Source organism: Chanodichthys erythropterus, chromosome 23 (assembly GCF_024489055.1).
Source record: "Chanodichthys erythropterus isolate Z2021 chromosome 23, ASM2448905v1, whole genome shotgun sequence".
NCBI lineage: Eukaryota > Metazoa > Chordata > Actinopteri > Cypriniformes > Xenocyprididae > Chanodichthys > Chanodichthys erythropterus.
The window spans coordinates 33,086,833-33,110,906 of NC_090243.1; the positions used below are offsets into that span (position 1 = coordinate 33,086,833).

The 24,074-nt window shown below is 39.6% G+C and overlaps 1 protein-coding gene across 1 annotated transcript in view; it reads left to right on the plus strand.

The window, feature by feature from the left end:
* The window catches only part of LOC137013778 (ADP-ribosyl cyclase/cyclic ADP-ribose hydrolase 1), a 220,447-nt gene extending 197,204 nt beyond the window's left edge, over positions 1 to 23,243 (plus strand). Inside the window, exon 8 of the mRNA XM_067377706.1 lies at positions 23,147 to 23,243. Coding sequence (XP_067233807.1) covers positions 23,147 to 23,243 — 97 coding nt within the window. The remainder of the gene's footprint in view (positions 1 to 23,146) is intronic.
* The last annotated feature ends 831 nt before the right edge of the window (positions 23,244 to 24,074 follow it).

The window sequence follows — 24,074 nt, forward strand, 5'->3', positions numbered from 1 at the left end:
CTGTGTTATTTGTGTCCCCTTCAAAAATTGCTCTTAATAAATTTTATGTTTATTGTCCCCCACCCCTACTGTCAGATGAAATTTACGCCCCTGGACTTTCAGCTGGTTTGTGTCTACTTTAACGCTTCCTCTGTTACGGCCGAGAAACCTCGCCATGATATGAGATAATGGCTCAATACGGCTGTGAGCAAGCTTGCCAAGTTTTAAGGGTCCATAAAAACAGATTGACACAGTAAAAGATGCTAAAATGTTGGCTTTCGTTAGAGCAGTACATCATATTTCAAGGCCTTTTGTCCACTTCAACAAATTTAACTTTGTGGAGGCTGAGAAACTGCGCTGTGAAATGGGCTGATGGCGCAACAGGTGGCTCAGTGTGGACTGTCTTATACGTTTGGTTTAAAGGGGATCTATTATGCCCCCTTTTACAAGATGTAAAATAGGTCTCTGATGTCCCCAGAGTATATGAAGTATTACCTCAAAATACCACACAGATAATTTTTTATAGCATATTGAAATTGCCACTTTTTGGGGGTGTGCAAAAATGCGCCATTTCAATGTGTGCCCTTGAAATGCAAATGAGCTGCTGCTCAAAGCCTAAGAGGGCGGAGCTTCAAGAACTCTCTAGTACCAGCAGTCAGTCAGGACGCAGTAAACTGCAAAATTGCGCACAGAAAATGCGGCTATATGCTGCATGGAGATTAACAGGTATAGTTTAGTTTGATTACGGTTATAACTTACATTGTCATCTTGTTTTTATCCACTATATTAGTACAAGCCTGTTTACCGATGAGTTTTATAATGTTTATTGTACTTCACACAAAATATGAAGCGTCTGTTTTCACACTAGAAAATCACTGAGAGCTTAAAACAGTGTGTGTGCATTAAAATATTATCCATAAACTCTTTCTATCCCTTGCATTATCATCAACATACACAGCGAAGTACACAGTACACAAGTACACAGAAACACTTCTTACAACTAACAGTAACAAATACATAAAGACCTTATGCCTTTTTGGTTGGTGCTTAATAAACTGGGCTGGACTTCCCGAAACCTTCTTAAGTCTACGTTGTTCTTAAATTATACCTCAAGCTGTACCTTAACGTTGATATGTGTTTCCCGAAACGTTCTTAGTTAAGTATACCTTCTGTAAGTCATACTTTCATAAGGTTGGTCAGGACCAATCTTAGCTATACCTTATCACTGTTGACAGTCTATACGAATATAATTCTGGAGCTGTAATACACCCAGTGTTTGATTACAATTATGGCAAAGAATAAAATGCAAAGATTCACTGCTAAATTCAAAATGTGCTTTAGCGCTGATCCAGAGACAGACGTGCGCTCCACGCTTGTCACGTATCACAACTATTCAGTGTTTTTAACCTCATCAGGTTTATGTTAGGTTTAAGACATTTAAATATTTGAAGTAGGCTACTGCATAAAAAAGACATTTATAGTTTGTTAAAATCAAATTCCTGATGTCTACGGAAGCTGCAACAGTAACCCTTTCAATTATATAATTTGACAAAGTGTTTTATTCATATCGGATACATAATAAAGTTTACTCTATTCTTCTCCCAGTTCACTTGCCACATACTTTTATGTATTTCGGGGAAGATTTCGTAAATCCGACAGCTCTGAATTGCTGTGCAAACTCATGGCACGACAAAACATATTCACGTCCACATATTTTACAATCGGAATATATCATAAAATTCATGATATAGTTAACAAGTTTGTGAATATTTTTAATAAAAAATGAAAAAAACTACATAAATGCGATACCTATATGTCTGTCAGCTGCATGACGCATCTCCTAGGTATTAAAACTTTGTTCTAAGATAACGGTCACCTTAAACTTACGCTGATGGGGGCTCCGCGCCCAAGAATATAGATAAATTACAATATAGATTTAGTTTGCAATTTGAATTACTTTTATAACATCTCATGAGTCCTGATAAATGAAATTTCTACTTCTGAAGTGTTTCTTTTTATAAAGAACACTTATTTCTCACATAACGTAGTGAAGCAGCCCCTGTATAGAGTGAATTATCGATTCTTTTGCCATCGATATCAACCAATTCAGCACCACCGCCATGGACAGCACCTGGTAACGTCACACTTAAGAAGATATACCATAAGCAACCTCCTAAGGCAGGGGTACTCAAGTTCAGAGGCCAAGAGGGCCGCATTTCAACCAAATGAAACGCGAAGGGCCACAAGTTATAACTTGGATCGTAAGACTTTTTAGGCCTACTTAAGACAATATTTGTAGTTTTACTGTTTATTTACTAAAAGTGCAGTTTATTATCTAGCTAAGTCTTAATAGTATGGTGTCCTTTTTAAAGTGTCACTCAACATGATAAATGGCATTTAAAAAAATGATTAATAGCTTGTCTTGCTGTATTCTTAATGTAAAAATGCATAAAGAAAAACAAGAACTGATGAAAAGAAATCCTTATTCATTCCTTATTCATCCTTATTTCATTTCTTTTCACAAGAAATTTAAGGTCTGGCTGTTGTTCACTGGCTGATAAGAGTTTGTCCGTAAGACGAAAACATTGCACTTTTTTTATAGTCTTTTTATACTCCATTGCACCTTTTTAACACTTTTTATAGCACCTATTTATACTCAGAGAATAAACGTTTTATTATTTATATTATTATTACCTTTTAATTTGGTAAGAACCCAAAAATCTTTTTTTTTCTTTTTTTTAAATGTTCAATCACAATCTCATGAATTATCTAACTATAACCAACGTTGTAAACATGATAAATAAGATATTCTCCGTGAGCTCAATGATGTGATGACAGATCTTTCATGGGAGCGCTGCTTGCTTTCTGTTTATAACACATTGACATTAAGAATAAAAGGTGTGTTTTTCATGTTGCTCGGCAACTTACACACTGCAAAGTTTGAGGAATGTCAACTGCATTTCATCATGGAAAAATAAGGTTACTTTGTTTTTTACTTGCGCGCACAGTCTCGAGCCTTTGATGGCGTTCACGAACACAAGGTGCTGGACACATGCGCACTAGAGAGATTCATGCTTGTCTAGTCTTTTTCGCTCAAATAGTTACAATAAAATGTCTTTGTACTTGTTTAAAATTAGAGTTGCTGGTATCTTTTAATCCCCTCAAACAAGCGCTCTTCAACACGGTCGGCTATTGTGTTTGTTGTTACTCTTGTTCCGTCTTATCCGTTTCTTTTCAGACTGAAACAACAGCCCGTTTCAGTGCTGACACCTTGTGGACAAACTAAATTAGTGCAAAAACTATTCAATGCGCGCGTGCAAAGTGCCTTCAGTTTATTGTTCTTCGCGGTTAGAAAAACTGTGCTGCGCGCGTACACTAGACGCGTTCTCTGCTGATGATTACAGCGTCACGCGCACTGTACGCCTACCCTTGTGTACGTGTAAAAAAACGAAGTAATATTCACGCTAATTTTAGACGCAAATTATAATAAATATACATTTATATGTAGCATGATGCGGGCCACAAATTTAATGCTGACGGGCCGGATGCGGCCCGCGGGCCGCCTGTTGAGTACCCCTGTCCTAAGGTATAGTTGAGGGAACACGCCTAGAAAAGGTATATCTTCAGTTAAGGTCTACCTTTAGAGTCTTCGTAGCATGCTAAGAGACAGCGTTATTGGGAAATCCAGCCCAGGTAAACTTTATATCCATAAATCAACTCTGATGAACTGTAATAAAGTGCTCTCACCTTTATTACTGCCGTATCCAGTATCACTCTGGAGGCTGTAAGCTGGATCACGAACAGTTTGTACTAATCTATCCTTGAATAACAAATTTTTAGCTCAACCTCTGTTTTGTATTGTCCCTTTGTATTGACATTCGTTCACAAAGCAGTCTGGTGTGAAATGATTCATGCAGACATAAACAAATTTTGGTAGAGTTGAGGGAGCATTTTCTTCGAAAACAAAATTAATCCACCTCATCTTCAGTGGCTCAGATTTCAGGAGTAAATGGAGAGAGCTATATGGATCCAGCTACAGAATACCTAAAATGCTTGGGAGACATTCTTGTCAGTGCAGCAATGGTGAACTGTGTACAACTAGCTCAGGGTGGTTTTATGTTAAAACGGCAGTGTCTGTCAACATTAGTGGGCAGGGCCTGTTGCTAATGTGAGGTCACATTGCCAGGAACCTGCAAATGGCTTGTTCAGAGACACTGCTTATGATTTATGGGGATAAAAAAAGGAGTGGTTGGGTTTTTATCATTATAGGGTGGTTGTGTACACACACTGCCAACACACATTTATATCCAAACACAATGAAAAGGTGAATTTTGCATTATAGGTCCACTTTATGGTTCATAAAAAATGACTGGTACAGTAAAAAGTGTTTTGTCATAATTGGGTTTTTATTAAATTATCATTCTATAACAGCTTATCTATCATCTCTGAAAATATATTGGCAAAATTCACCTGTTAAGTGCAGAAAAATAGTGATTTATAATGGCAAGGCTGTCTTTCTCTAACTTTACTATTTCAGAACACACCCAGCAGAGGTGAAAAAAAAAAAATGCGAAAGAAATATATGGTTCAGATTACTCAAATAAATGGAGGCGCCCTTAAATGGTCAGATATGGAGCTTGGGTTTCATCTAGTGAAAAAATTTGGTACTGCGCCCAAAAAAAATCTTACTGAAAGCTCATTATTAAAAAATATTTCAACCTAAAATTTGGAATGTTGACATTTTTGGCTTTTATTTTCTTGCAGTTTAAGAGTAAAACATGCTTTGTAATATATTATTATAAAATATAAACAATTATTTTTTTTAATTTTCATCAACTTAAACTTCTACAACTTTCATAATTTCTCTTCTACAATAATCTGACAAGTGTTTTCTTTAAAACAAGACCAACCTTAGGTCTATATTCCAAAGCATTCTTGAATTACAGCCATTTATGTTTGGACAGTGCATTTTCATGTCTATGTGAAAAAAGGGGCAAAAGGTGACAGTTATTTAAATCAGTTCTTCTCAAAATTCCGTTCCTGAAAATCAGCGATCAGCCGATTTGAGATAACCATAACTTTTGTCACAGACAAGCTATGAAAGAAGTAAAAACAGATTTGGAAAGGGCTCGAATAATATATATATATTATAACATTGATTTCTGAACTTGGAGTGGTCTCTTAATTTTTTCCCTAGCTGTATGTATATATATATATATATATATATATATATATATATATATATATATATATATATATATATATATATATATATATATATATATATATATATATATATATATATTTACTTTATTTTATTTTTTTAGAAAGGGCTCGAATATACCAGCTTATATATTGAAAACTGTGATAGGTAAAATTTCACCATGTGAAATTTTGCTTGTTGCAATCTGCACTGCAGCTAAAGCCACATGCCTGACCATGTTATATTTCAAATTTGAAGATGACAAGTCTAAAACGTTTTATTAAATGTTTTTCAAAATCATGTCATGTTATTTTATTTTCAGAAGACTCTAAAATGCTAACTGATGTTTATTGCAATCTTCTAAGCATCCATTCAGTGTATTGCCTCTATTGTTTTGTGGTGTAAATGGCCCCATTCAGTTTGTCTCCCCTCACACATTCACACCTCTCCGGCCTGGTTATGTCTCTAATTATTTTCTTTAGTCTCTATTATAATTACTAACAATTTTCCATTCACACAGACTTTTCATTCTTTCATCAAACTTCTCACTTCACCTTCTTTGAAACTGTATCAAATGCCCTTCTTGAAAAAAAAAAAAAAAAAAAAAAATCAGTAAGCTTTACAATTCAGAATTATTTATTTGCATTACATTCGCTCAAAACAGGTGCATCTCTTTGGACAAGCTAGCATGTTTGCTTAGCACACCAACAAAACACGACCATTTATGAGATTAAAATCTTTTTTAAAAGTTTTTGCTTAACTTACAAGTTGAGTGTTTTAAATAACTTTGTGATTTGATGTGGCTTCAGATAAAAAAAAATCTAACAATGAGAAAAGCTATCTCGATTAGCATTGCATTATAAATATAATCTATTATTATCAAAATACCCAACATGGCATGCAGAACACAGATAAACCATATATCATCACAATTGTGTATTTATTGTATTCAGAAGTGTCTATCTGCATGTTATAGCGATCTCTGGAAGCCTCTGTTAGTTCCTGAAATGTCACATGTGTATAAAGCACCCTCAGGCTGCAAGTATGAATTAAAAACACAGTACATCAGAGTATCCAGCGCTCATAATGATGACAACTGTGCGTTTTGGGTAAAAATTATTGTATAATTGTATAGAAATTTGACATAAACATATGAGAATCCATCAATATTTCTCCAAATGTGCATGCTTTTGAGCTAAAAACCCTGAGGGATGTTGCTTTGTCAAGTGTTTTCATGATGACCATACAGGAGTTTACGACTCGTCTTCTCCTTGCTGATCCTTGCCGAAGCCTGCCTGGAAACAAGCTCGCGGCCTTGGAAGAAGCTCTGCCGCCGTTGAAGAGGCCCTGCAGCGGACCCTGCTGAGTCGCCGGATTCACCAGCGGCTTTGCCCTCGCCGCCTGCGCGCCGTCGACGAGCCGCCGCCTCCCGCTTCCTGCTTCCAGCCCGGTCTCAGCGCGTCTCTTGCCGCCATCCGGCGCATCTATAAGAGCCTTTTTCCGCGGTTTACCAACCGCTTTAGAGCACTTTCCACAGCGGTTTTCACCGCTTACGGCCCTCGCCGTTCAAAAGCCACACAATCGCCGTTTTCACAGTGCACTGGCATTTTTCAATGCCTCACCACTGCATTACGTGCAGAGCCCCTCTGCATGATGCAGACGGCCACGGCGAGTGCGTTGTATGCTTGGGCAAGCCCCATGCGGATGACGCGCTTGCTGGGGGCTCATGCCCGCACTGCGAAAGCATGAGCCTGGCATCCTTGCGCTCTCGGGCTGCTTTCTTCAAGGGAAGTGACCCCGCCGATCGCACCCTCCTCTCAACTTCCTCCCGCGAGCCAGCTAGGAAGAGACAGCGGGGAAGACCGATCCAGCGCTCGGAGTTTAGCGAGCTCACGTCGGCCCAATGCCCGCGTGCCTCGCCTTCTCCCAGCAGAGAGCAGTCCCCGGTTCTGTTCTCCCGCCCAGAGCAACGTCCCTCAGCGGATGCAAGCGACCTTGTCTCGTTCGGCGGATCTGATGAGGAGCAGTTTGACGACTCCGTGTCCTTGGCAGCCTCCGAACCCGAGCACTGGATGGGCGAGTCGGACGACCCCGCCCCCTTGCCCCCCCTGGAGCCCATTGACCGTGGCGCAGGTATGGACGCCGAGCTTTTTCCGCATCCTATCTAGAGCCGTGGAGGATTTGGACCTCGACTGGGCTCCACCAGAGGAGCCATCGCGAAGCCGCCTGGATGAGTGGTTCCTCCCAGGCCGTCGCCAAGCCCCTCGACAATGCTCTGCCCCGTTCTTTCCTGAGGTTCACGAAGAACTGGCCAAGTCATGGCGCGCCCCGTACTCAGCCCGCCTGCACACGTCACACTGGTCAGCCCTCACCTCTGTCGATGACTCGGAGGAAAAGGGATATGAACACCTGCCGCCCCTGGGCCTTCAGGGACCTCCGCAGCGTGACCGACTTAGCCCTGCGGGCCACGAAGGCCCAGGCCATTGGGAGATCGATGGCCAGCCTGGTTGTGTTGGAGCGCCATTTATGGCTTAACCTGACGGAGATCAAAGATCAGGACAAGACGGCCTTCCTAGATGCACCTGTCTCTCTTTGGACCGGCAGTGGAAGGTTTCACAGAGCGCTTTACGGCAGCACAGAAGTCTTCTCAAGCGATGAGACATTTCCTGCCCAAGCGTTCGAGCTCCGCGTCTGCTCCCAGCCGCCCCAGGCCTGCGCCGGCTCAGCAGTCGAAACCAGCACCCTCTGCCTCTCAAGCTGCGCCACCCAAAGAGCACCGCCAGCGCGTGCGCTCCTCTAAGCGCACGGCTTTCCCAACACGCCAGGGACCCCGGCCCAAGATTGTGCTGGACCCGGCGCCTACAAAGTCGTCCTGATCGGCCAGAAAGGAAGAGGATCGGGGCATGTCTCGCTGCGGCCGGACCACCCCGAAAGCTCGCTCGTGCATACTCCCTTCTGCCTCGTTTAACTCCGGGCATGGGACAAATGCAATCCGCTGTAAAAGGGCCCACACATGCTGCGTCCTCAACAACCGCCGTTATCACGGCGACCCATTTTTTACACTCTTCTCAAAAGAGCTTATTCCCTATTTCTCCCATATCGGTGTGCGACCCCCCTCTAAGCGGGCCGCCATCCGATGTCATTCTACCCCTTGCTACCCGGGCCGAGGCTTGGCAAGCCATCACCGGCGTATCAAGTTGGATTCTGAGAACCCTAAGCCTAGGTTACTCGCTCCAGTTTGCCAGAAGACCCCCGCGCTTCGGCGGGGTTATTCAAACTACGGTACAGCCGGACAATGCTCACGTCCTCCGGGCCGAAGTTTTAACTCTTCTGAGGAAAGGGGCTATAGAAATAGTTCACCCCTCGCAGAGCGAGTCGGGCTTCTACAGCCATTACTTCCTGGTTCCAAAGAAAGACGGCGGTCTCAGACCCATTCTGGACCTCAGACTTCTGAACCTTTCCCTCATGAAGCGAAAGTTCAGAGTGCTAACGCTGAAGCAGGTCCTCGCACAAGTATGTCACGGGGACTGGTTCTGCTCGTTGGACCTGAAAATGCTTACTTTCACATCCAGATAGCCCCCCAGCACAGGCGATTCTTGAGATTCGCGTTCGAGGGTGTGGCTTACCAATATACGGTCCTTCCCTTCGGGTTGTCTCTAGCTCCTCGCACTTTCACTAAGTGCATGAACGCAGCACTTTCCCCTCTGAGGCAGATGGGTATACGGGTTCTGAACTACCTCGACGACTGGCTCATCCTGGCCAGCTCGCGAATAGAGCTGGAACACCACAGATCCATGCTCCTCAGCCACTTGCAGTGTCTGGGTCTCAGGGTCAATTTAGCCAAGAGCTCGCTGCTTCCCACTCAACGTATGTTGACGGAATGATTCCATCAAAAACAAAGCCTTCCTCCCTCTGAAGCTGTTCCAGAGGTTGCTAGGGCTGATGGCTTCCGCCTCCCCTGTGCTGCAACTCGGCCTGCTTCGTATGTGGCCTCTTCAGTACTGGCTGAAAATTCGGGTCCCTCCTCACGCCTGGCGGCACGGCCGCCTGCGTCTCAAGGTCAATCAGGCCTGTGTAGCAGCCCTGAAGCCCGGGACGAACCCCTCTTGGTTCAGTCTTGGAGTACCCTTGCAGGCGGTATCAAGAAGAACGGTGCTTTCGACGGACGCGTCCAACCTGGGTTGGGGCGCTCTGTGCGAGGGCAGTCCGGCCTTCGGCTTGTGGTCCCACGAAGAGAGCCATCTGCATATCAACTGCCTCAAAATGCTGGCAGTGATTCGAGCCCCATCCACTGGATGCCTCTACGCTCAGAAATGGGCGGTCTTTGTTAGCTGGTGTTCCACACGCAATATAGACCCGGAGGAGTGTGACGTATCTACTATACTGTCCTTCCTTCAGGAGCGCTTGGACGCGGGGCGAGCCCCCTCCACGCTCAAAGTTTACGTAGCAGCCATTGCAGCGTTTCACACACCCATCGCTGGCCAGTCAGTAGGTCGGAACAACCTTGTCATAAGGTTTCTGAGGGGTTCCAGGCGGTTACATCCACCGCGGGCCCCTACGGTTCCGTCCTGGGACCTCTCGTTGGTGCTCAGAGCTCTAAAGGGCCCGCCCTTTGAGCCTCTGCATCTGGCAGACCTCAGGCCCCTGACGCTTAAGACCGCCCTGCTACTTGCACTGGCGTCGATCAAGCGTGTTGGCGATTTGCAAGCCCTTTTTGTTAGCCCTGCATGCCTCGAATTTGGGCCAGGCGACTCTAGAGTCGTGTTGAAACCTAAGGTGGGTTATGTTCCCAAGGTCTACACCTTTCAGATCCCAGGTCATTTCGCTCTCTGCACTTCCCCCCTTGCCGGGCGAGCAGGAATTGTTTTGCCCTGTCAGTGCGCTGCGCATTTATATCAATCGATCACAACCCTTTCGGCAGTCTGATCAGCTCTTTGTTTGTTTTGGTGGCCGCACCAAAGGGTCTTCGGTCTCAAAACAGCGTCTTTCGCGTTGGATAGTCGACGCTATAGCTCTCTGTTACTCCTTGGAGGGCACCCCTTGCCACCTCCTCGCCATCCACTTTTGCCAGGTTTTATCAGTTGGACGTTCCGACCTTGCAAGCTCGGGTCCTTTCAGCGTGAATTCGCAGCCCTAGGAGTTCCGCTTTTTGCGAAACCCGGGAGTTTCTCCCTCGTAGTGCAACAGGGGTTACGGCGGCTTCGGCCTTCCCACTTGACAATTGGTCCCCTCAAGGTGTCCGGTCAAGTCCAGTCATTCCCCAGCCATGGCACGGCGTGGTTGAATTCGTTCCCCCATACGCAGTACGAGTGAAGTATCGAAAGGGAACTTACTCGGTTACTAACGTAACCTCGGTTCCCTGAGATACGGAACGAGTACTGCGTTACTTGCCGTGCCAATGGGCTGCGGCTCAGTGTCGTCGCTTCAGTCGATGTGGCCTGAGTGGCCTATGGCGATACGCTCACTTATATAGGGCTTTACCCCGCCCATTTCGGCGGGAAAGTTCGCGCGCTTTCTCGCCATAGGCCATAGGCCGCGCAGCCAAGCCGCGCCATCATTGGTTCAACGACTTGCAATGAGTGAACCAATGATGATGCAGCTGCACTGCGTTATTGAAAAGGCTTCAGTAGAGGGGAAAAAGGGAGACTTTTCCCCGTATCTCAGGGAACCGAGGTTACGTTAGTAACCAAGTAAGTTTTTCTTAATGAATGTGGCTGATGCTCATATTTCAAAGAAAAGGTATTGATTCCATTTTTCATATTCTTAACTCCTGATGCAAATTAACAAATTACGGTCACTGTAAGATTTTGAGAGTAAAACAGAGGTCAAAAATTTAAGCTTGAGTCATAAATTATTTTAATGATGTATAGTTTGTCAAGGTAATTTATATCTAACAGTAAATTTTGAGCTAATTTAAACAAAGAAAATTCAATGCGTAAGAATCCTCGTGAAGGTTAACAGATGGACCTGCAGATGGCGGAGAAATGCTGAGTTTCTTTATTCAATTCTAACAGCGCTTATTGCGCGCAGAGCCATATATGAACAAAGACAAAGAGTTTTGTCATAAAGGCACTTCCATAAATGACAAATGAATAAGGAGCCGGATTTAACCCTTATACTCCATGAACTGCTTAAACAAAATCCAAAATTAAAGATCAATGCACTTAGTACATTTCACAGCGCAATTTCTCAGGATGTGTTAATGCGGACATAAGGCCGTGATATTATAAGTATACTGGACCCTTGAACCTTGAACACATTAATGTACTATTAGCTATTTCAATGCGCGTCTCAAGATGTTTTAAAGCGGATATAAGAGGTATCTACTGCCTATAAAGCTAATTTTTGAGGAAAGTCTTTATTAATTCATGCGCGTCCATACTTACCATTTTCTTCATAGTAAAATGTCAATGACGCATGCACGCGCGTGCAAATAAACACGTGTATATGTTTTGTGGCTTCTTTCACCTGAAAGAATGAAAGAGTGAAAAATCACTCTTCATGTCATGGAGTTTTGATGCCAGGAGACAAGCAAATAAAACTGAGTTGGTCTCCAGAACACAACTACCAGACTAGCTCTAGCCCAATCTTTTTATACAGTTTTCCTATAGCTCTCCACCCAGGTGGGATCAATACATCTTACACATTTTAAACTCTGCACCAATGTTGTTTATCAATTCTCCCATTTGTTGGTTGTGAATCCAGTCTGTTTTGAAAAGTGGAAAGATAGACCACAACCTATTTATACTGGAGGTCCCTGCTCACCCTGTAAACGAGATGCACAGCTTAGGCACAGTTACCATAGATGCAGGTTTATAATAGGAGAATAAAAATGGCTATATTATACTTAAATCTTTGTATTCTGATTAATACAAATCTTCAACAATATATACAGTGCACACTGAGCCACCTATTGCACCATCAGCCCATTTCACAGTGTAGTTTCTAGGCCTCCACAGAGTTATATTTGTTGAAGGGGATATAAGGCCTTTTAAATATGGCGTACTGCTCTAACGAAAGCCAAAATTTGAGCACCTTTTACTGTGTCAGTCTGTTTTTATGGACCCTTGAACTTGGTAAATGCTCACACAACCGTATTGAGTCATTAGCTCATGTCAAGGTGCGGTTTCTCACCATCACAGAGGATGCGTTAAAGGGTCATGAAACCCCCCTGTTTTACCTTGGTCGTTCGCACCTCTGACTTGAAAAATCTTTGTGGAAATGGGCGTGTAAAGCTCTGGAAAAGTGGGAGTATAGAGGGGGAGAAGATGGGAGAGAACAACCAATGAAGCACCGACATAGAACACACTCATTATACAGAATAATGAATATATATGAGCACAGAGAAAATGACAACAAACTCCCAAGCACAAGGGAGAAATGCGAAAGAATATTTAATAGGGCTAATAATAGGCTACTTTGATTATGTTTACGAGCACTGCAGTCTCAAAATCAGTCTTCTGTCTGTTAGAATAATCGTGTTATCGCGTTCAGATAGGCTACACCACTGTATCAGTGTCCAGTTTGCACATATATTTCTTTCGAAGAAGACTTATGTGTGCATACACCTTGCTGGTTAATGTTTGGTGCAGGAGAATGTGTGAAATAAAAACTTTAAACATGGATACTTTTTTCTGACTGAGCTATGTGCCACGTGGCTATAGTGTTACTAAACTTGAGCATATGCGTCCTCCGTCAAAAAATCAATCGTATTTTTCATGTGTTCGTATTCAAACTCCAGCTCTGACCACATCGCGAGCAAAATACAAACACCACACGTGTTGTGCTGAGGGAAACAGAGCCTACGACTCGCGTGTTTGAACGCAGCTAGAGCAGGCAGAGGTGAATGAGCCGCACTTTTGTGACATTTGAATTCTCTGCTGTAATGCGATCTCACACAAACATATTTTCCATTTGTGCTGGTAGATTACAGCAAAACAATCCACATGCACAAAAACCTCTGCTCTGGTCACGTCGCAGGAAAACACATTGTGTTGTGGCACTGAGGAAACAAACACCGACAATATGTCTCTGAATGACAAGAGACCGAGGCGAGAGAAGTGATACTTCCTCATGCATAATACTGCAATTATAATTGTATGCATACTACAGCGCAGTGATTGGATTAAAGGAGCTTTATGTCATGAATATATGTCGAAAAACAGTCTACGTCACCATGTTCGACCATGTCCATACATACTTGGGCCGAAAACACACGATGCCGTTAGATTTTGTGACGTTGCTCCGACTTAGCTTTTCAAACAGAAAAATGAAAATGAAAAATGCAAAAATAACTATTTTTCACTTATGAATAACATTAATGAGTACCTTTAGTGTTTTCAATGAAGTGCAGCGTATACATATCTGTTTACATCTCAAAAAAAGACTACCGTGGTATCAGAGATATACTGCCCCAAAGAAAGACCAAATTTGAGCAAATAGATCTTTACTAATTAATGCACATCAATACTCTTGTTTTCTTTATAAGAAAATGGCAGTGGTGCACAAAGGAAATAAGGTTATAGTGTATACATAATCCGGACACTGTAACGCACAAAAAGTTTCTGGTGCAAATGCGAAAGTTTCTTGTGAGCATGTAAAAGTCTGTATATTTTTAATTCTTGCAAAACTCCATACAGTTTCAAAAGTAGAGACTACAAATTTTAATTCATATCTTCATGACAACAACTGGTGAAAAAGAATCCGACAGGACTCGGGCAGAAATTATGGAGTCAAATTAATGCCTTAAAGTTTTGCACAAAAATAAAGTTTTGCAAAACACAAAAAAGAATTGAGCAATAAAAAAATGTTTTGCAAACAAAAATAAAGAATTGCAAAGGAAAAATAAAGTATTGAGCAGAAAAAAAATAAGTTTTGCAAACAAAAATAATAAATTGCAAAATAAAATAAAGTAGTGCAAAAATAAAAATATAATCAATTACAAAAATCAATGACAGCTGTAATCCTATTTTATCTTTGCCACATATTTTTCATGCTCAAACCTACTAAATCATTTGCAGCGCTCATTTTATTCTGTGTTTCAGTCAAGCGTGCGCTCATGATACCAGTTTTCTTTTGTGCTGCACTTTTCTGTGCGGTTCTCTTTATGGCACTGGTTTGACGTGGGGGTGGAGTCAAGAAACGGGGGCACGCCCCCACGAAATGCATTGGAGGGGAACGTAATCGGCGACAGGTGAAATAATTCTTTGACATGGTTAAAAATAATGAATGGTTTGTTTTTGTTGGTTTGTTTAGCATATGTTGTCGCCGATTACGACCCCCTCCAATGCATTTCTTATAGTAATATGACCCGTTGCGCTCTATCTCACTGCCTGTATCCACTTTTGTGTCCTTAAACATTCGTTTTTTGGGGTCGACAGCTTATTTCTAGGTTTTTTTAGCTTGTTAGCTGTACACCTTGTCACACAGCACCTTTTAAGCATTGTTCTGTTTTTTGTAATGAGTCAGAAAAGACAAGGCGGCAGCCTGAGCGTGGTTTTCAGATTATAAATGTATGGAGTCAAGAAACGGGGGCACGCCCCCGCGAAACACGTCATCGGCAGGAGACGCAGATCGGAACAGAACAGATCAAGCATAGAGACAGAGCGCATTTATTATAATCTGAAAACCACGCTCAGGCTGCTGCCTTGTCATATTACTATAAGAAATGCATTGGAGGGGGTCGTAATCGGTGACAACATATGCTAAACAAACCAACAAAAACAAACCATTCATTATTTTTAACCATTTCAAAGAATTATTTCACCTGTCGCCGACTATGTTCCCCTCCAATGCATTTCGCAGGGGTGTGCCCCCGTTTCTTGACTCCACCACCACGTCAAACCAGTGCCATAAAGAGAACCGCACAGAAAAGTGCAGCACAAAAGAAAACCGGTATCATGAGCGCACGCTTGACTGAAACACAGAATAAAATGAGCGCTGCAAATGATTTAGTAGGTTTGAGCATGAAAAATATGTGGCAAAGATAAAATAGGATTACAGCTGTCATTGATTTTTGTAATTGATTATATTTTTATTTTTGCACTACTTTATTTTATTTTGCAATTTATTATTTTTGTTTGCAAAACTTATTTTTTTTCTGCTCAATACTTTATTTTTCCTTTGCAATTCTTTATTTTTGTTTGCAAAACATTTTTTTATTGCTCAATTCTTTTTTGTGTTTTGCAAAACTTTATTTTTATGCAAAACTTTAAGGCATTAATTTGACTCCATAAGAAATCATATTCATTGATAAGCTGATGTATTAAAGATTTATTAACATTACTGTAGCAGGGTGGGGCTGAAAGCCGTTGGAGAGGAACGAGGCTGCTGGAGCTATTGCTAATAAGAGACAAGTGCGACACGGCTCAAGAGCAGTGGATCTTTTATTATGCAGCAGATGACTGTTTCCGCTTCTTCCGTTCATGTGTATGTATGGGCTAATGCAGCGCTGTTTTATCATATTAAATACATTTGTGTGTTGAAAGTTGTTATAATGCTACTCTGTGCGTTCTCTCTGCGACTACTATGAGACACTTGTTGCACACTGCAGTAAGTTAGATCGATATTAGGCATGGTAAAACATGGTACTTGTGGTAAATAAAAAAACGAGATTTAAACAATAAGCCTTACTGTGTTGAGCTATATAACAATGACTAGTTTTCTGTCAATGAATGTAACCAGACATTTGCTTATGTGTCTGAAAAAAAAAACACACAATATATTCAAGCATCTTTAGTGTTTGCATGGTTTCTACAAAATAAAACCGTAAATTAAGGCTAACTTAATTGATAGGCGACACATGGACATGGTCCTTGTCCTGGTTAAAAACTTCTTAATTCTCTGGATTTACGCATTCTTGGAAACATCTGGGATAATGCAAAGTACACAATTCAACAAAATAACATTGTTCTAGTGGTTTTTGGATATTTTAATGAAAAAAAATCTTACATATTATGCCTTTAAAGTAACAAACATGTTGCCAGTAATACCCAGAAAAGCCTACGTAATGAGCAACGAGGATAAACAAGCAACAAGGATAAAAGGAAAAGTTTACTTGGCTGCACTGAAGACATATTCGGAGATGGAATGAGGGTGAATAATAGCCAGATGTGATGAGAATGCTTTGATCCTCTGGAGCATGTGGGAGAGCTAATCTTGCACTTAAGGCCTAGTCATTTTAAAGAAAATGGGAAATTTCCAAGACTAGAGTTTCAGCATTTCATTAATTCCTAAGCAATGCAATAAAGATATATAGGGATCCTGTGACAGCTGCCGTATTCCTATAGGTAGATGTGGATCAGCTGAAAGTCAGCTGTTGCTAGCTTGAATGACGTGAACTGCCAAGACTAATGCTGCTTGATTTCGGAGTGCATTTACACCTGGTCATGATCAGATAGCTATACAATCAGAGAAAATGCATGAAGTGACACATTATGCCAGGCATACACTGCTACTTTAAGCCAAATTCTGCCCCGTGCATCTTTTTTTTTTTTTGAGTCGGGCTGCATTTCAGCTTTGTGTGTAGTTTGTCATTCAGTGTACAGGGAAAACGAGAGGTGATTAACCTCTCCCTACCAGCAGTTGGATAAATTTCTGACATGTCCGGAATTTTGATCGCCCCTTTTGAGGGTATCGCACTGTTGAAGCAGAGCAATACAAAAAGATTGACTTAAACTCAATGTTTTTTTCCCTGGAACCTGTGCGAAAACAGAAGTTATACCATTTCATCTTTAATGCAGCAAAAAAAGAGAGAAAAAGAAAGAAAGAAAGAAAGAAAGAAAGAAAGAAAGAAAGAAAGAAAGAAAGAAAGAAAGAAAGAAAGAAAGAAAGAAAGAAAGAAAGAAAGAAAGAAAGAAAAGAAAATTAAAAGAGGGAGATCTATATGTAACCCCATCATCTGGCAAGAGATGAGAACTCAAAATGCAACCACCACAAGTGTGTTTCTTTGCAAATATAACAAAGTTTATTCTACAATATTCAAAAGTAGAACAATGGGTAATCGGAAATGGCAAAGAAATATAATAAACAAAAAACAATTGTAACTACTACAGACAACAGGGTTCCCCAGTCATATCAAATGGCAAGTGCTCTGCAAATAAGTGCGTACTCAATCGGAAATAAAGCCAACAAAATAATCACGAAATCAAACCATTACAAAACACTTAAAACCATCAAACATAAAACACACAGATTACATATAAAAAGTTTAAAAAGAAATCTAACATGTTTTAAGGGTTTGATATTAATGCTTGTCCACTTGTCCGAGACAAGTGGATTTTTTGAAGGGGCAAGTGAAAGAGAATTTTACTTTGCTGACTGGACAAGTAGCCAGATTAAAACATCAATAACAAAAACAAAACAAGGGAATCACCAAAACACAAGAATGACTGTGATTTTATTACAATTATTGTAAATAGCAATTGATAGTGGATAAGTATATAGTAGGCCTATAATGATGTTGCATTGTTGAGGCTTGCGCAGCCTTTCAAGGAAACATATAAGCACAGCACACAAAGAATCTTAGTTAACATACTATGGTAAAAATTCAAAATGTGGAGTTTTTATATTTATAACATATGATACAGTTAAGCAACATCACACAACCAAAAGTGCTGTCTTCCTGAATACCATCACGATTGAAAATGTGACAGATTTCATATATTGACTGTTTTTGTTCTATTTCAGCAGCAAAAATATTTCCAAAGATCACAGAAGAACCATAGCACATCTCAGCAACACTCAGCTCTTTCTTTTTTGAGTGAATCAGCCATTTGAATTAATCATGAATGTCACCTTTATTTACATAGTGCTTTTTACAATGCAGATTATGACAAAGCAGCTTTACAATGATAACTGGCAAATAATTTTTGGCTGCACAGCAGCTCTAGAAGAAAATGTAATTGTCCTGCTTAAATTCAGTATTGATTCATTCTTTTGTAAAAATCAATAGTTATTAATTTAGTTAATTCATCTATACATCAGCTTTGAAGAAAACAGTGATGTCATCGTCCAGCTCAGTTCAGTTTGCATACAATGGTGTCAATGCAAACAGATCAAAAACATTGTTGAATATTAAAGGTAACGAAATAGAGAAAAAAAAAACTTGGGAGAAACCAGGCTCACTCGGTGGGCCAGTTCTCCTCTGGCCAACAATGAACAGTGCATAAATTCAGGCAGCGTTACAGGCCATAAATCAGATTGGGATCACAACAGTCAAAATATTGGTAACACTTTACATTAAGGTTCCCTTTGTAAAGGGTTTATAAAGGTGTTTGTTAATGAGTAATAAGTCATTTACAAATGTATTATAAATCATTAATAATGCAGTTATAACTGCATGAATAAAAAGGCGACTTTAATGCAATACCTGCCAAATAGTGAGCCGTTTTTAACTCACATGTTATAAATGCTTAATAAATGTATTTATTAACATATTTAACTCAAAACCAGATTTCTGGTTTATTTTATGCATGCAGCAAAAATTGACTATCATAATTAGACTGAAGGTTGTTGTATTTGTGCTTTCTTATTAATATCTCATGACTGCCACTTGTCTTACTATGTTGCTTACCAGAAGTTTTTGTCTTACCCATGATACTCTCCAAAAAGGTCATGATGCCTCTCCACAGCAGTGTATAAAAACTAAATTATTGTTTTTTAAAGACAAAATTCCAACTTTATTTTGAAAATAAAACAAAAGATAATAACCATAACTTGATTAGATATTAAAGTCTGCGTGAACCGGAAGTTGCAAACAACTCTTCTCCAGTGTTGTGACGTATTTCCAAGTGAAACAGAATATTGAATAGAGGGCAGAGTTTTACTTTAGTGCTCCTCCTTTCCATCTCTCGCACTCCTCCTCTCCATATCTCACTCATAGCAGACGAACGGTTGCAGAAGAGTGGTTTACACGTTTTCAACCCAAGCCGTCAAACTGACGTTATCAGAGAAGGAACGCCATTCCAGACCAGAAGTAACTTTTCAGATTTTGATTAAAGATTACTGCGGCAAACAAGTTTTTTCTGTGTTTTAACTTGCACGGATTCATTGTTCACCACAAGACCAGTAATATGACCAGTAATAATATTAATGTAAAGTGAAAACCTGTGAACCATTTATTAATGAGTTATGAACATTAACAACCTATGAAAAGGAACCTTAATGTAAAGTGGAAACCTGTTAACCATTTATTAATGAGTTATGAACATTAACAACCTATGAAAAGGAACCTTAATGTAAAGTGGAAACCTGTTAACCATTTATTAATGAGTTATGAACATTAACAACCTATGAAAAGGCACCTTAATGTAGAGTGAAAACCTGTGAACCATTTATTAATGTAAAGTGAAAACCTGTGAACCATTTATTAATGAGTTATGAACATTAACAACCTATGAAAAGGAACCTTAATGTAAAGTGGAAACCTGTGAACCATTTATTAATGAGTTATGAACTTTAACAACCTATGAAAAGGAACCTTAATGTAGAGTGAAAACCTGTGAACCATTTATTAACGAGTTATGAACTTTAACAACCTATGAAAAGGAACCTTAATGTAAATTGAAAACCTGTGAACCATTTATTAATGAGTTACGAATATTAATAACCTGTGAAAGTGAACCTTAATGTAGTGTGCATCGTGTTTATTAAAGCAGACGCAGATCTCTTTTGTTTTTTTCCTGGTGACATATTTTATTGTTGAAATATTAATAAGCAATTAATAATAATCAGAGCGGTTATTTAAAAAGCTAACACCGCGAATAAACATATAATATACAAACTAACACAGCGATTATAATATAAACACTTGAAAAACATAGTCTGCAATGTCACTTCAGTTAGCTTACCCATCAAATCAGTAACTTTAAACACAAATTTTACTTTAGAGCATGCCCTGGTAACTGCATGACTTCTTCTCATGATAGTGGCAAGGCTTTATTGGATGCTCACTAGCGCCAACTCCTGTCACACGCCAGAACACGCATGCTTAGTGATGTAACCCTGAAAGAGTATATAAGTATACAGAGTATATAAGTATATAAAGAGTATATATAAAGAGTATATATTAGTATAGCCTAATATATTATTGTCATGTCTAGTTTTCTATAACTTTCTTCATAATAAAAAAAATGCTTCATCTGAATCCTGCTCCCTGACTGCTCTTTACACCAAATGTGACAATAATGTATAATGAGCAATGCATTCTTCTTCTATTTATAATTATTATTATTATTATTATAATACGCAGTAGTAGTAGGCTATATACTTTATTATTCTCTTTCGGGTTCTCATCACTATGCGTGTTGATTCTGGCGTGTGACAGGAGTTGGCGCTAGTGAGCATTCAATAAAGCCTTGCCACTTTTGAGAAGAAGTTACACAGTACTGTTCCAACATGCGTTGAAGGGAATTTGTGTTTACTGATTTGATGGGTAAGCTAACTGAGGTGAAATCGCAGACTTTGTTTTTCTAGTGTTTATATTATATTAGTAATCGCTGTGTTAGTTTGTAGTTATCTTAAACAAATAACCGCTCCGGCGCATCCGCGCATGTAACGTTGCTGTACGGATGACCAAAGCCAAATAACGTACTCAAGTTACAGTGGCCTTTATCATATCAGAAATATCTATTAAATGCATATTAATATGCTGCTAATGTTCTGTAATGGTGCATTAGGTTATTGATTTAATGATTTACACAAATGTTAATTAAAAAAAATATACATATTTAGGTGCCTTTATTCAGCTTGTATCAAATATGTTTGGCTTATAGGTGTGATGTTTATTATCTTTTCTGAATACTTGATTGTTTCTCTGAATGTTTTAATTTAAGTTTACCTGCATAAGCCACTTTTCATGAGAAGTCATGCTCTGTAACTTTGTGCTGTAAAAGATTTATTTTTTTCAAGTTTAAAGTTGTGTTTACTGAGACATTCATCAAAAATAAAATATTTCATCTGAAAAAGATATTATCTTCTGTGTACATTAATAATTAATAAATACATGATTAACGTGTGTTCACACTACATTAAGGTTCACTTTAATAGGTAATTAATGTTTATAACTCATTAAATGAGTTCCACTTTACATTAAGGTTCCTTTTCATAGGTGGTTAATGTTCATAACTCATTAATAAATGGTTAACAGGTTTTCACTTTACATTAAGGTTCCTTTTCATAGGTTGTTAATGTTCATAACTCATTAATAAATGGTTAACAGGTTTCCACTTTACATTAAGGTTCCTTTTCATAGGTTGTTAATGTTCATAACTCATTAATAAATGGTTAACAGGTTTTCACTTTACATTAAGGTTCCTTTTCATAGGTTGTTAATGTTCATAACTCATTAATAAATGGTTCACGGGTTTCCACTTTACATTAATGTTCCCTTTCATAGGTTGTTAATGTTCATAACTCATTAATAAATGGTTCACAGGTTTTCACTTTACATTATTATTATTACTGGTCATATTACTGGTCTTGTGGTGAACAATGAATCCGTGCAAGTTAAAACACAGAAAAAACTTGTTTGCCGCAGTAATCTTTAATCAAAATCTGAAAAGTTACTTCTGGTCTGGAATGGCGTTCCTTCTCTGATAACGTCAGTTTGACGGCTTGGGTTGAAAACGTGTAAACCACTCTTCTGCAACCGTTCGTCTGCTATGAGTGAGATATGGAGAGGAGGAGTGCGAGAGATGGAAAGGAGGAGCACTAAAGTAAAACTCTGCCCTCTATTCAATATTCTGTTTCACTTGGAAATACGTCACAACACTGGAGAAGAGTCGTTTGCAACTTCCGGTTCACGCAGACTTTAATATCTAATCAAGTTATGGTTATTATCTTTTGTTTTATTTTCAAAATAAAGTTGGAATTTTGTCTTTAAAAAACAATAATTTTGTTTTTATACACTGCTGTGGAGAGGCATCATGACCTTTTTGGAGAGTATTATGGGTAAGACAGAAACTTCTGGTAAGCAACATAGTAAGACAAGTGGCAGTCATGAGATATTAATAAGAAAGCACAAATACAACAACCTTCAGTCTAATTATGATAGTCAATTTTTGCTGCATCATAAAATAAACCAGAAATCTGGTTTTGAGTTAAATATGTTAATAAATACATTTATTAAGCATTTATAACATGTGAGTTAAAAATGGCTCACTATTTGGCAGGTATTGCATTAAAGTCGCCTTTTTATTCATGCAGTTATAACTGCATTATTAATGATTTATAATGCATTTGTAAATGACTTATTACTCATTACCTAACACCTTTATAAACCCTTTACAAAGGGAACCTTAATGTAAAGTGTTACCAAAATATTTAATCCAGTTCCATCTAGTTGAAGATAGGATTCATCATGCAGGTTTGGAAATGGTTTGTTGGGGATCTGTGCCACTGGCTGTCGTGTTGATGATACCTTCACAGGGGATCTGATCTGGATACGGCCCGGATCCGACTGACTATGGTTGACCTCGGGATAAACAGATTAATATTAGCATAGATGCCATTCTTCTTCTGATGTAACGAGTACATTGGGTGTTATAGGAAGTGTTCCCGGTTCCAGCTGACCTAATTTATGCAGCCTAACAATTGTTTAACAGATGTGAAAATAAAAATAAATATTGTGTTGTGTATGCCATTATCGCACATATTTCACACGTATAGTGAGAGCAGTCACAGCTTGATGATCAAACTGCATATCAATCGTGAGCTTTTGCTTTACATTGCATGCAATTTACTCAAAGAAAGTTGGTATTTAACAAAAACCTTGCTGAAATCGCACAGTGTATGCCTGGCTTTAATGAAATGCAGTACAGTGGCCTGGCGACCTCTAATGATATAAATTCTGTGTGAATGGCTCAGTTAATTACCACTGTGCAAAGAACACAGATCAAGAGATGCATAATGAACATTTTTATATGACACACTAATCTATAGCCAATCTTCTTTTTGTCTGTCTAGGGAGTCTTGCACTCAGGGATCTATCCTGGGACTTATAGAGGTTTTAACAAAACGAGGGTTCCACTGGACGTGCACTGACAATGACTTGTATGCTTGATTTCTTTTTCAAAATACTTGAATTGTTGAGCCCAGTAGTGACTCCTGACCATAAATGTAGATGGAGTAGATTCTGGGTCTCAACGATAGATTACTGCATGAATAACTACCTGTAAGTTCACTTTTGGCAGAGGTCTAGGGCTGTTTACACTGTCAGTCCAAATCTGGTAATTTTTGTATCTGATTGGAATCTGATCTAAAATTATTGACTTTCCACATTGTGTATCACAACTGTTCGGATCAGATTTGATTTGTGTCCCAAGCATTGGCTTCTATGGCAACAACGTTGTATTGGTAGGTATACAGCCAAAACAACAACAACAACAACAACTGCAACATGAAGGGGTTTGCAAAACAGATTGTCTTATCTACATAACATTGTGTAGCCGCTGCACTGGCATCTCATGAGGCTGCAGCAGAAACTGTTTCCGCCAGTTTCAAACCGTGTCTCCGTTATAAAAATCAGATTTGGACTGACAGTCTGAACTAGGCTTTCACCTGTTTGTGGCACATCAGTGTTGATTGACAGACTCAAGTACACATGGATAGAATGCAGCTGTGGTGGAAAAAGGAAGTTGAAAAGAAAGACATGTTGATTTTCAGAACAAACAAAATACACAGAACTATTATATTTGTAGCAGGGCTCTTTATTTCAGGTTTTGAAGGGCCCTTGTCCTGTAGAGTTCAGCCACAACCCTAATTAAACACCTGAACAAGCTAATCAAGTTCTTTAGGATAATTAGAAAGTTACAGGCAGTCAAGATTGCAGCTAAATACTGTAGGACAGTGGCCATTGAAGACCAGAGCTGAGGAGCTCTAATTTATTCACATG